The following is a 13,540-nucleotide window of genomic DNA, read 5'->3' on the forward strand; positions in this document are numbered from 1 at the left end:
TATTGAATTTACTTTATTTGAACACTAAATAAAAAGAAGAAAAAAATATATATAAATATATTTATATATATCAAAATATATTTTTATGAATCGTAAATCAGTGTTCATAGCCTATATATACCTACATAAAAATGAATTTCACATTTTCCCCGTCCACCATGGTCTGCCACGTCCTAATATGTAAACCACCTGAAGGAGGGAGGGGGCAGGTAGGGAGTCACGTGGTCTCACAGGTAGACGCACTACAAAAGCGGGGGAACGTTCAGCCATTATTCCGACATGGTGACTGCGGGAGGCTCCACTTGATAAATCCACACACGCGCGACGAAACCTGGACCCACGGAGCTCACCTCTGCGCTCAGGTGGTGTTTATACCTCTCGCCTCCCGCGCGCGCGTCCTCTCCGGCGTCATCTAAAGTCCCTGTCCTTGTGTGTTTAGTTCATTTTTTGTTTGCTTGTTGCTGTTGGCGGTGCTGGTGCTCAGATGACGGCACAGGTAGACTACCTGGTGGTGCTTTTCACCGCCACATCTGGCGCGAGCGGAGACCTACTGGCAACGGACGAGAAGGAGCTCGTGCAGTTGGTTTGGCAGCTGGTGGATGTAAAGAACAAAAAGGTAAAGGAACAATTATTTACTACACCAATTAGCCTATTACACTTAATCGTTGTTTTTCGAAAGCAGCAAAAATTAGTAATGGAGTGAGCAGGTAAACGGAACTAAATAGGCACAATCACCAAACATCAAACATACATAGTAATGTTAATAAAAAATGTTATCTATATAAAATTGGTAATAAAAAGGGGACACAGGTGAGTTTCCTCTTTATACATATCTATTCTAAAAACATCTACAAGTTGATTAATTTATCCAGGAGGCTATGATGGGAGGACAAGTTATGTTTACATTGTAAAGTTACGTTTTTTAAACAGATCCAATGCTTCAGAGTTATAATAAGACTGTAATAAACATTCTTACACCTCGCTACACTATTATGTTACACGTCTTACAGCCTATGTGTATGTAGTGGGCGGCCGTTTGAAGGCACACATTTCTTCTTTCTTTCTGTGAACCAGTTGGGCAAGGTGAATGAGCTCCTCATTAGGCCTGACATCTCAGACCTGACGCAGGAAAAAGAGGAGGAGGATGTGGTGGAGGAGAGTGTTGAAGAGGAGAACGGATCCGGAGCAGATTGTGTCTCAACATCCGTAAACTTTGAGGCGGCTCTGAACCTGGTAATGATGCCCCCCCCCCATCGAAGCAGCCTGAAATAAGATTTTTAGCCATTTAACATAGAGTAATTATTAACACGCTGCTGGTCAAGGTGCTGGGACTAGGATATGAATGGGTTTTTTTTTCTTTCTTTGCAGTTTCATCTCCAACTGACAAATGAGGTGAACAGTGCAGGCGCAGGCACGTCAGTGTGTTTGTGTACAGACGGGCAGCTCCACATCCGCCAAGTGATTCACCCCGAGGCCGCGAGCAAGGTGAGCGAGCTCGGGTGGGTGAGCTCCTCGCAGCCAGGGTGGATGTTCACTCACCGCTGCAGGAGCCGCCAGCGCTCACGCAGCCACAAAGGGACGTGTTGTGTCAGCGCTGCTGTGCTCCCGGTTTGAGTTTAATCTTACGGTGAAAGTTGAGAGCCAGTCTTGCAAACCTGTCCAATGACACACGCCCAATGTACATACCGTCCTTGTTCACTTTGCGGCAGAACTCATTGATGCTGATGAAATTCTCCCACTGGCTGAAAACTGTGTTTAAGTGTAACACAGACTAACTTGAGCAAACAGCAATATAAGAGCAATAAAACGGCAGCTGTCGATGGGCCACACGTTCACATCCTCTCCTTTAATTTCTTCCCTCCCCAGAACGTCCTGGTGCCAGACTGTTTCTACTCTTTTTTTGACCTTCGGAAAGAGTTCAAGATGCAATTCCCCGCGCCCGACCTCAAGGCTTTGAATGTACACATCATGGCAGAGTGTATCCTTCAACACGTTACCCGTTTGTATGTAGAGTGCTAGTGACTTTGTGTGTTTTACTCTGCTGTATGTGGTGTATTTAATGCTTAACTCGTGGTATTTTGGGCAGCTTTTGATGTATTTTGGACACGTTTTGATAGGGGCACTTTTGTATGTGTTGCCTGATCGCAAAAATACACAACACACATATTAGAATTTTATGAGCCACGGGGTGTTGGCTGCAGCACTAGAGCTTTTGAAATTCAAATAGGGAAACAATGGCTGCACCTTACCAAGTGTTCAGTGAAACAGTGTGTGTTTAGCTAACAGAGAAAACCCCACACCCACAGATACAGGAGAACTAACATCTCACTCTCAACACACTGTGTGTGTGTGTGTGTGTGCGTGTGCGTGTGCGTGTGTGTGTGTGTGTGTGTGTGTGTGTGTGTGTGTGTGTGTGTGTGTGTGTGTGTGTGTGTGTGTGTGTGTGTGTGTGTGTGTGTGTGTGTGTGTGTGTGTGTGTGTGTGTGTCTCCTAATTTCTTTTTTGTGTTCTTTCCCCCCATTTGTTCCTCACATACACGCATGAACCCTTTCCTTTTACCAATCAGACAGCCTGTTTTTATGTTTTGGAATGTTCCACGTTTGTGTTCCTTGACTGAGTCCTCCGCAGCTCTTAGTATCCCTGCTGATGTGCCCCCCATGTGGGACCCCTCAGCCACCCAAGATCCATCAGCCATATTGCCTGCAGAAGCAGCAGTACAGCAGGTCCAGATTATGGCCAGCGTTATCCTTGCACTGCTTTCTGAGCCATTCTGTGAGTAGCATTATATGATTTTACGAGATGAGACCGAAAGTGAAACTTTGGGAATTTATTCGTTAGTTTGACACAGAGATGTATTGTGTGTTTACAAGTAAGATCAAAACAGTATGCTACTTCAGAAAACAATTAAGTAGATTTTTTTTAAGTAAAGATGTCAAGTCTTGGATTGTCCTGTATAATGTGAGGACTTTCTTCTTTTTACAATAAAGCAATTATATGAAATTATATTTCAGAAAAATTTATAAAAAAAAGACTTTATTACGAGGATTAAGATGTATTTATGTGCTATCAACTCTTGCAGATGACACGTTTCTAATTTTGGAAAAACTCTGTTGCTTTTCTGTTACAGGTCACACGTTTTCTAACTCGGAGAGAGTCAGTGAGAAGTTTGAGAGTGGAACTTGGTGAGTAAAGTTTGCTCAAGATAAATATTGTTTTTGTTCTCTGCTTTTGAAACCAACTTCACGTCCACTCCTGCTGTGCTAATGTCCTTTGTGCGTGTGTCTGTGTATTTGTGTCTGTGCACAGCAGTAAGATGGAGAAAGTGTGCGACAACACAGTGATCAGAGCCAGAGGGTTGCCATGGCAGTCTTCTGATCAGGATATTGCTCGATTCTTCAGAGGACTCAACATTGCCAAGTATGTTGTTGGTTTATTGAAAGACATACTCTATTGATTTTCAGTAGTATTCATCATCATATACGGTACATGTATACTGCTGTTGACAGAAGGCTGTATGGCTCTATATGTTGTGTTGTGTAGAGGAGGCGCTGCACTGTGTCTTAACGCTCAGGGGAGGAGGAACGGAGAAGCTCTTGTTCGTTTTGTCAGTGAAGAGCACAGAGACCTGGCACTGCAGAGACACAAACACCATATGGGCAACAGATACATAGAGGTAACCTGTCTGAATCTGGCTAGCCATTAGAAATGAAAAAAACAACACATTTCTAAGATATCATTTAGTTGCCTTTATATTTTCCCCTTACACCCCTGTGGATATCCCACTGATAATGACAACCATTCTTCTCTAACTCCTTTCCTTCTGATGGCAGGTTTACAAAGCAACAGGAGAGGACTTCCTCAAGATAGCTGGAGGTGAGGAAATAAAGCTTTTTAGATTTTTTACAAAATATACACTAGTTGAACTAAAAGACTGTAGTTCAACAGGACTGACATGATTGTATTAAAAAATGCCATTCAGCAATTCAACTTTTTTGAATTGATAAGTCCCGATAAAATTATCGGGCTAGCAGGATACCACATGGTGCGTTTGGACTTTGACTCGAAATCATGAAGGGATTTTGAGTTAAGCTTCCAACACATGGAATGAGTAGTGCAAACATGGTCATGAAAAACACACCAACCTATTACAATATGCTGCACACAGGAGAAAAATGTAACTTTGCAGTGTGACGATCTTGTTTTATCTACTTATGGTTAACTGTGTTTGTGCCAGGTACCTCCAATGAGGTAGCAATGTTCCTGTCCCGTGAGGACCAGATCATAGTGAGGATGCGGGGTCTCCCTTTCACGGCCACACACGAGCAGGTGCTCGCCTTCTTCTCCCCCGAAGACGGCCTTAAAGAGACGTGTCCGGTCAGTGGAGGGAGGGACGGCATCCTATTTGTTCACTACCCGGACAGGCGTCCCACCGGCGATGCCTTTGTTTTGTTTGCCTGTGAGGAACACGCCCAGTGTGCTCTGAGGAAACACAAGGAAATCCTGGGGAGAAGATACATTGAGCTATTTAAGAGCACAGCAGCAGAGGTCCAACAGGTATGTCTGCCTGAACGTGGGTGTGCTTCGAAGTACGGAGTGCTCATCTGCTTAGTGGATTCCTTTTTGTGTTTATTTTTGATTTGTAAATTATTTTCTTTTTCTTCTATTTTGGCTCTATTTAAATCTTGTTTGTTTTTCTGTTGACAAAAAGAAGATTTTTAGGGATTTTTTTTACTGTTTGTTGTGTGAGAATGACAACGTGTGGGTGTGCTCCCTTTCTCCACAGTCATTACTAATGGTGTAGAGCTTAAGGGTGGGAACCTGCATAACAAGATAGATGGCTACTCCTTTCTTTTTTCTTCCTTTCTTTCCTCTTCTGCTCCACCACTTCTCTCGTGAGGTGAACAAGTGGACTAATTTTCTTATCCATGTGGACCGAGAAGTGTACGCCCACACACATATCTATGCAGAGGCCTTCTCTCATGCTTTTACGTATGGCAGACTAAGAGGTTTTATTGGTCCTCTCCAAAAATGCAAACATGCTGGTGTCCTGCTGGCAACAAGCCAGCTCCTGTCTGACACCGCAACACCTTTAAACACCACAGTGTGCACTTGTCTTTGTTGTACACAACATGTCTGTTAAAAACATGTCTGTCTCATCGTGTGTGAACTTTTTTTTTAACCACAGATAAGCATTTATGAATCGTGGTGCTTTGGTGTATAACTTCAGTCAGTTGAAAAATGATTTCACTAAGACAGGACTTTCTGCTTCATTGTCTTTGCTACAGGCAGAGTATGTAATTTTGAACTACCTGTGTGTTTTAGGTGTTGAACCGGTACTCCTCGGCCCCTTTGATCTCTGTGGCCCCTGCCCCCTTGGTGTCGGTGCTTCCTTCGGTGTCTCTTCTTCCTCCTCCTGGTGGTTTGAGGGACTGCCTGAGGCTGAGGGGGCTGCCTTACACAGCCAGCATAGAGGACATCCTCACCTTCCTGGGCGAGTTTACACACGATATCAGACCACATGGCGTGCACATGGTCCTCAACCAGCAGGTACATGCAATAACCGCACTGACACACCCATTGACTCATATGCTTTCTGACGAGGCGTTGCAATAATTTTTTGACTGTGCCTGTTCCCAGGGCCGTCCGTCGGGTGACTGCTTCATCCAGATGACCTCAGCAGAGCGAGCACTTCAGGCCTCACAGCGGCTCCACAAGCATGTGATGTCCAGCCAGCGTGGGGCGAACAGCCGCTACGTAGAGGTGTTCCCCTGCAGCGCTGAGGAGATGGGCCTTGTGCTGATGGGAGGCTCGCTCTCACACACACATACACACACACACACCCGGAGCAGGAGTGGGACAGGGCTCAGCCCGCCGCCATGTAAGTCCAGACGTAAGTGCTGCTGGGAGCTGGGGGTGCTTCGGGACTGCAGGGTAGGTGGGCTCCTGCCGTTGGGGGCAGGGCTGCTGGGTTTTCTCCAATCTAGTACTGTGAGAGGATGAGGACATCTGGTCTAACTAGGATGATTCAAAACTGTGTGTGAGAGACTATGTGTTGGTGTGTGTTTGTGAGAGTGTGGAACCTCTTTAGTGTGATTAGCATAAATTATCCATTTGCATGCACTGAGAAACCTCACATGTCAACTGTTTATTCTCACACATTCTGATTAAATCTTGTAGTTCATCTTTGCAGCAGCATGGTTTTTATTTTTTTTTACTCGCTCTTAATTCGACTCCCTTACCACTACTTGAGTAATTCACAAAGATCTGACAGGGTTGGACAAGTGTAAGCAAGACAGATTCACTGTCATCAGTCCTACAAAATGGAAGGAAAAAAAATGGCTTACAACTCTCCAGTCGTATCAGATTGACAGTGGTGGTTGTGGGATTTAGCATCAATCGACTGACGCACCTCAGGTGTGCGGCTCCTCTGCTTGTCCAATCAGGAGTTGTGGGAAAAAGGTGGGCAGAGATGAACGCTGGTGCGTAGATGTGCTATGTTCTCCGTGTCTGTAGTCTGTCACTGTAAATGTGCTCCGGTGCACTCGTAGTTTCCAGAAAGGGACTCAAGGCAAAACGCCTGGGGACATGAGGAAATGTTCACGATTCTAGAGAAGAAACTTGTGATAGACAGCAAGCCACATAAACAAACTGAGCAAAGATATTAAGAGGAGAGTAAAGTGTTTCTTCATCATCATCATCATCATCTAACTTATGCATATATCTGCAAATGCTTCTAACAATGTTTAGGTGCTTGGAGAGCAATGGTCTCTCATTTAGCAAATAGTGAATACATGGAGGGGACACATTAGACTTTGGAATGTAGAATTAATGCCGAGGAGACTTCTAACTGCAAACTGCAAGAAATGTTTCCACTGAACCTTTATGCCAACCAGAAGTTTGTGACATGTTTGGGAAGTAGATGTCAAGTGAGCTGCACAATTGGTGACAAATAAGGACGCTAAATGATTTACGCCACAGTTCAGTTAAACGTATGCTGCACAAAGAAGCTTTTCAATCTGTGGTACACACTGTTCATGTGTCAGGTGCTGAGTACTGTTAAGGGTGGTTAGGGTGGTTTTGTTTGCATGAGCATTTCGTTCTGGAGCGAAACAATGACCAGACTTCACAATCATGACCTTGTTTACTTCTGATGCTCATAGTGTGATTTTCTTTTTTAAGTCTTGTGTCTCTCCTACTGCTCTCTCCCTCCCAGGTTTATCTCCTCCATCGTACTCCTTCACTCCTGCACCTGCCGTCTTCCCGTCAGAGGCCGCTGCTGCCCTCTACCCTCCCATTGGTCAGGTGCTGCTGACCCCTCGCCACCTGCCGCCAGGACACGCCTACTACCCAAGCGCAGCTCAGCTGTACATGAATTACACAGCCTACTACCCAAGGTAAACAGAGAGAGAGACACATGCTGACATTAAAATGCTGCATTATTCATTTTTATTACCTGATTCTTAAGTCTGGTGACATTCATTTTGATTTCGCTGTCTTGAAAATAAACCAGTCCTCACATTATTTTATACATATACAGTACTGAATCTTCACTGTTTCAAAAATATATTTTGGAAAAGTTATTTAGATGATCTTGTTTTTATAGAATTCCCCCATTTTTTGTATGTTTAAATACTTTCAATACTGTCCGGTTTCATACTGATGTGATTAAGCCTGATCACCATTTGACATATGCTTTGTGAAAGTTTGACAAAAGATTGTCAAATCAGAGGTGATTGTAGAAGTGTTTGCATATTTACTGTACATCGTATTCACATTTTCCCACATAAAATGAACCAGGAGAGGGGCACTTGGAGCGTGCATACTTCCACCAAGGCAAATGTGAAAGGATGTGAAAAGAAAAACCTGAATTCGCCAGTTTATCAGGATCCGCTCTAAAATGTAATGGGTTCTTCCTTGGATCCTGCCCCGCCGCTCCTGGAAATCAGTTCTGGATTTTTTTTCAAGTGATCCTGCAGAGAGACAGACAGACAAACGGCAATCGAAACATAACCTCCTTGGTGGATGTAATAAATTGACAGAGTCAACTGATCAGAAAGTGTTTACTTGCAGACTGTGTGCTGCTGATTAATCAAATAAGAAACGTAAAGTATTGTTTGCATGTTTGATTTTTCTGAGACATTTTTGTTTGCATAGTTACTGTGATAACTTGCAAGAACATGAGATGTCTTACACTTACTGGAATTAATATCCTCCTCTAAAAAACGAAAAAATCTTTCATTAATAACTTGCAATTTTTGGCAATTATCCCCAGAAAACGTTAAATAACATCTCAGTGTTGGATGGGAAATAGATTGTATGTTAGTAGGTTTGTTTGCATTGTTGATTCTGTTTGATTCACCAAAAATAGACTTGTTCAAAGAGGGAAAAGGGGAAACAGATCCCCTTTGGTTGAAATGCATCTTGCCAAGGAGAAGGATTAGGACAAGGGTAGTTAATGACTGAACACTGTGGTTTCAAAGAAGTTGGTAAACATCAGTGACCTCTGTCTCTCCCCTGTCAGCCTTTCTGTCCTTCAGAAAACAGTTCGTACATAGACGACACCAAAAGTTAATCCCAGTCTTCTGATTCTTTTGTGCTTTGTTTGCTCAGAAATATGCACTTACTAAAAGTTGTTTTTCCTGCTCTTGAGACATTTTCAGGAGAAAACTCTTTCAATGCTTTCTCTCTTTTCTTTCCCTAGTCCACCTGGCTCACCTACCACCGTAGGTTTCTTCCCCTCCCACTCCTCCCTATCCTCCCCAGGGGGGTTGGTGCGTATGCCAGGTTTGACATACAGCAGCAATGGAGTCAAAGACCTCATTAGTGCAATGCAGGGATACCAGGTGAGAGACAGTTCTATACATATATAGCACGAATCTAAGTATGTTGTAGATAATCTGTACAAGTGGTCTGTGTCCTCAGTGTTAACATGCCTCTCTGTAAGATCCAAGTGTCATATTCAAATATCCTTCTATTGTGGGTGTGTTTTGTCAGGCATCCACTGTGTTTGCCCAGAGGCTATCAAACTAGTTTATCCCGTCTACTCTCCCTGTTGTGTCACTCATGCACTGCTGCTTGCTTCGACTTGAATTGGAGGAGCTCAAATCTTATTGAAACTTGGAAGCGAGTGAAGAATCCCAGGGATATGATAGATAAGTGGGGTTATAGAGTTTATACTGAGTAATTAATACCAACATGAGACTGAAAACTAATTGATCGTTCCAAAGAACAAACTGCTCCTTTTTTTTTTACAGATCTATGTGGTCTTTAGGTTAGTTTCTATGGTTGCTTGTATTTCAGCCCCCTGTCTCTGTCATTCCTCCCCGTTCCTCACACCACAGTACGCCCCCGAGGATGCTCTCGTGCACGCCCATGGGCCCATGCATGCTCACGACCCGGCCAGGACAATGCTTACGCAGCCCAAAGAATGGGTGTGTATTTAAGGTGTCAGAGGCAGGTGGCAGGTAAGGATTGGCTGAGGGTTCAGTGAAGGGGGATTGAGTTTCGGCAGTGGTTGTAGCTGTGGCTCGGGTCTTGACTGGTCACTGTGGGTTACAGGACTCAACACGACAGTGACTTCTCTTTTTCAAAAAACAGGGAATTTTCCACTAACAACACTCAGTCGAAACAATGAACATATCTTTGACTGAGTTGAGTGGTTAGAGGAATCTTCTTGTATTTTAGTCAATTCTCAGGTTTTGTTTTGAATCATTTTGACTGTAGGACCCTTAAATTTAAAATCTGCTTTATCAAACACTGGCTACTATTTCTGTCATCGCAAGAAGTCTTCTATGGGATACAGCAATAGCTCAAAGGGTTTTGACTGTCCACTAAACCCTACCCCCTGATTATCCAGTCATAGCTTAGTAGGTAGAACAAGGCATAGCAGACGTGTCAAGCTTTGGATTTCTCGATATGCCAAAACGGTGTAAATGCAACTAACAGCTTTACTCGGCGTTGCATGAGTTTGGATGGTGATGGTGTATATTTGAATCACCTTTTTAAAACAAAAACATAAGAGCTAAAGTCTAAGGGAAGGAATAAACTACCTGTTCATGGATAAGTGCTAGCACATCCGAATTTTGACTAGCGTTCGCAGCTCGATCCTGCTCCTTATTCAGTCATGAGAAGTAGACCCTCTCGCAAAATGTGTGTTCGATTGCACTTTAATTTCCCAAATTATAGTTTTTTTCCCCCCTCATCCACAAATCTCATGCCGTTTGAACCGATTTTTGATTGTCAGCAGGTTTCAGCTTTAAATGATGCCTGTTTTTATAATCTGCTCGTGAAATCAAAGACCAATTGTCTGTAAATATACTTAGAATTTTTGTGGCAAATTGCTGTTGCCGTTGTGAACTGCACAAGAATGGAAAGCTTGAAAGACATAACAACAATAACCAAGAGGGACGTGGCTTGGTGAACGGTCACTTGATGGTGTTGTAGTGTATGTTCATTAGGTGGGTAATTACAGGTGTAGCCCCCGAGTTAAGAAGGTGATGGGTAACATCTGGTGCTGGTCTAAGTGCTCTATATTTATTGCATTTACTCTGGAATAATGCTCTTCTGTCTCCCTGTTTCCTTTCCTTCCCCCCCAAACTCTCCCCCCTCTCCCCCCTCTAGAGTCCCTTGGAGTCCGTTTCTCTCCTGAACAGCAGTCTGATTGGTCAGTCCAATGGAGGTGATGCTCCTCTCATGTCCCTCCCCGCTCTCATGACCAAGCCGGCGGGACAGTACCTGGACCTGACTCTGCTGTAGGGTCACACATACACAAAGGTCCCGTGACAGTGACCTGTAATGTATTGTTCGGTTGTTTTTTTTAAATAGTCTTTTAGATGTGTTATTTATATCTTTAAGAACAGAAATTAATGTATTTTATACCAAAATCATTGTGGCCTTAGCCAAAAAAATTGCGTGTTTTGTTTATATTGCACAGTGTGTATTTTAAAAGCTTTATAGAGATTTTTTAAAACATGTTATATTATAATCGCTATGATGTATTTGCTAGCCAAACTGGAGAAGCCACTGAGCTAAATCTTTTCTTGAGCTTTTCTGTGAAGAGTGAAAGTGTATGTGTGAGTGTGAAAATGATGAGGATGAGTTTTATGCATGGCTGTGTCGATATGTTTTAATACTCAATCCGTTTATGCAATGCATTTTATGTTTATATACATTTGATACAGTACATAGTGATTGTATTGGAAGCTTTAGTGCATGAAGAAGTAAGTAAGTAGTGAATCTGAGATGTTTACATTATGCCAAATATCAATGCACTGCTAATCAATAAGACTATTAATGACTATAATAGCAGTGTCTTTGAATGACAATATGTTACACTGTGAGTTTGTCAAATAGTCCGATCATTGCGTCACACTTCACTTACAAAAAATGTGACATCTCACACATCCCCTGTGCACCGCATGTGGGTCAGTTTCCATGTCGTGTAATGCCAATGTTGTCTTGCCTTTTGTGTTTGGATTCCCCCCTGAATAGAGGACAACCCCGGTTCTAGTAACATAGCCACAGGGTTGCATTCTTCAAGAATATTTCTGTCACAAGTTCTCACCTTACTGAGTTAATATCAGGAGCCAGAGTTGGTTTCTGGCAGATTTTATTACATATTTCACTCAGATAGGACCACAAAGATCCAGCAGTCCATCACACCTTCCTTGGCTTCTTTCCACCATCTTCACTGATGTTGGGGAACGCGATTGAATAAACGGATTCTTTTGCCAAATCCCTCTTGCCATTTTAATTTTCAACAAACTCTGTAGCAGACTAGATAGAAAGTTGAGAGGGAAAGGAAATTTAATTGCCATATTTTCCCTCAAAAATTTGCAGTTTGGGCTCCATTTTGCTGTACGCACATTCTACAGTTTGATTCCAAACTCCTGCTCAGGATGTCCTACTGTGTTATTTCCATGCTGAAAATAACAAAACAATAAACATAACATGAAGTCTGCCAGTCTCCAGTTGTTTGATTTTAGTCTTGGCCTTTTGCGCTTGTCATCTCTCTTTGCCTGTGCTCTTACTTTGCCGTCACAGGTGGAGCCGGTGATGACAGAATATGGCTGGAGGTGAAACTGGGGGATCTCCCTCACTGTCCTCAGTGATTACCTCCGTTTCCCACATTCACACACATGCTATGGCAAAGACACTATTGTCACCCAGACACTAAACACATTATGTGAGACGATGGCCTTTTTTCTTCCACGGGGTGGAAAAGTGAAGAGAGTGCAGGAAGGGGGGAAGAGCGATGGGAGGCAGACAAAACCATGTCAGACCCCCTTAGGGCAGATTTGGCATTGTGTAATACAATCTCTTGCACCCCACCCAACTTGATCCCTTTTAAACACACACTCAATCTCCCACTCACAGAAAACACACTGTCTAAACCAGCAGGGCAACACCATTAGTAGCCATGCAACAAAGCCCAAAATACTTTTCTCCCCCTAACTTTTATTACTTTATTGACAGACTTTACTCGGAAATACACTGTGTGTCTCATGGAGTGTGGGGAAAAAAGCAGTGTGATGTGTTGTTGTTTAATAATTAAAAAAAAATCTATCTGTGAAGAGATAATCCTGGGATGAATGAAAGTTTTTTTTATCATAGTTTAAAAAGTTTGTTCGGAATAGAAGTGAGTTGATTATAGATTTCAAGGATTAGAATATAAAGCAAATAATTGCATATTTGATAGGATTATTTAAGTATAATCCCAAAGATATCAGGAACTGTGGGGGAGGTGCAGACAGAAAGCAATGGTGATTGTGTATTTGTTCCTTTTTTGCTACAGGGAGTTTAGTCCAAAATTATTATTCAAGCAATACAGATTTACATTTTATTCAATAAGTTCTTGCAAGACACAAAATAATCACGTCAGAAACATGATGATGATAAGGTGTATTTTTGCCAAATGCAGAGGACAGCGGTCATGTCTCTGTATGATCGCTTTATTTTCCAGCTGCTTGTAGAAATTTTGAGGATTAGTAAATGGGAACATAGAAAACATGGACTTTCCACTGACACCTTTGCGGTTGACTGATAGAATGGATGTTAGCATCAGAGCTGCTGCAGTGACAGTGGCAATAAATATTCATTAAGTAAAGTTTGGTTCAAAAAAGAAAAACAAGATGCACCACTTATAGTTTTTATCTTTGCTTATTCCACTGCTATTGTATGATTTGTTCAGTGTAAGACTGATTGTTACATTAACATTTTAAGCCTGAAATCGAGTTGAAAAATTAGTGAGGACGATGTGTCAGTCAAAGGGACGGTAAGCAAATCGAGTTTTGCTTTTATAAAAAATGAAACTTAAGGTTCACTGACCCTTGAGTAGTTTCTACTCAAGGGTCCCTTATTGTGAGGAAACATTTAAAGGAGGAAGTGATAATGCTCACTAAAGCTTTCTTGTTTACCGTCTTGCCACTGCACTTGTCAAATCCGCATTAATACGTTCAGATGTAAACATCTGCAGCACAATCCTTCGCTCATTACCATGCAGAGCCCGACTGCTGCACCTTGACTCGGTAGTGAAGTATTT

General features: G+C 42.6%; 1 protein-coding gene across 6 annotated transcripts; it reads left to right on the top strand.

Annotated features, from left to right (window-relative positions):
• The first annotated feature begins 255 nt into the window (after nt 1-255).
• Nucleotides 256-11,958, top strand: esrp1 (epithelial splicing regulatory protein 1). 6 transcript variants are annotated; one of them, XM_035635191.2, is made up of 16 exons: nt 256-616; nt 1,075-1,233; nt 1,369-1,485; nt 1,867-1,978; nt 2,629-2,772; nt 3,128-3,182; nt 3,310-3,417; nt 3,541-3,673; nt 3,831-3,873; nt 4,235-4,554; nt 5,323-5,547; nt 5,638-5,890; nt 7,214-7,394; nt 8,702-8,843; nt 9,342-9,431; nt 10,621-11,958. In XM_035635191.2, the coding sequence occupies exons 1-16, from the start codon at nt 485-487 to the stop codon at nt 10,753-10,755; spliced, it is 2,349 nt and encodes a 782-aa protein (XP_035491084.2). In that variant the 5' UTR covers nt 256-484; the 3' UTR covers nt 10,756-11,958. The 6 variants fall into 6 exon arrangements, with proteins under 6 accessions (XP_035491084.2, XP_035491074.2, XP_035491089.2 ...); XM_035635181.2 differs by having other exon boundaries at nt 257-616; nt 3,307-3,417; XM_035635196.2 differs by having other exon boundaries at nt 257-616; nt 3,307-3,417; nt 5,638-5,878.
• Nucleotides 11,959-13,540: the final 1,582 nt, after the last annotated feature.

Source organism: Scophthalmus maximus, chromosome 1 (genome assembly GCF_022379125.1).
Source record: "Scophthalmus maximus strain ysfricsl-2021 chromosome 1, ASM2237912v1, whole genome shotgun sequence".
NCBI classification, from domain to species: Eukaryota; Metazoa; Chordata; class Actinopteri; order Pleuronectiformes; family Scophthalmidae; genus Scophthalmus; species Scophthalmus maximus.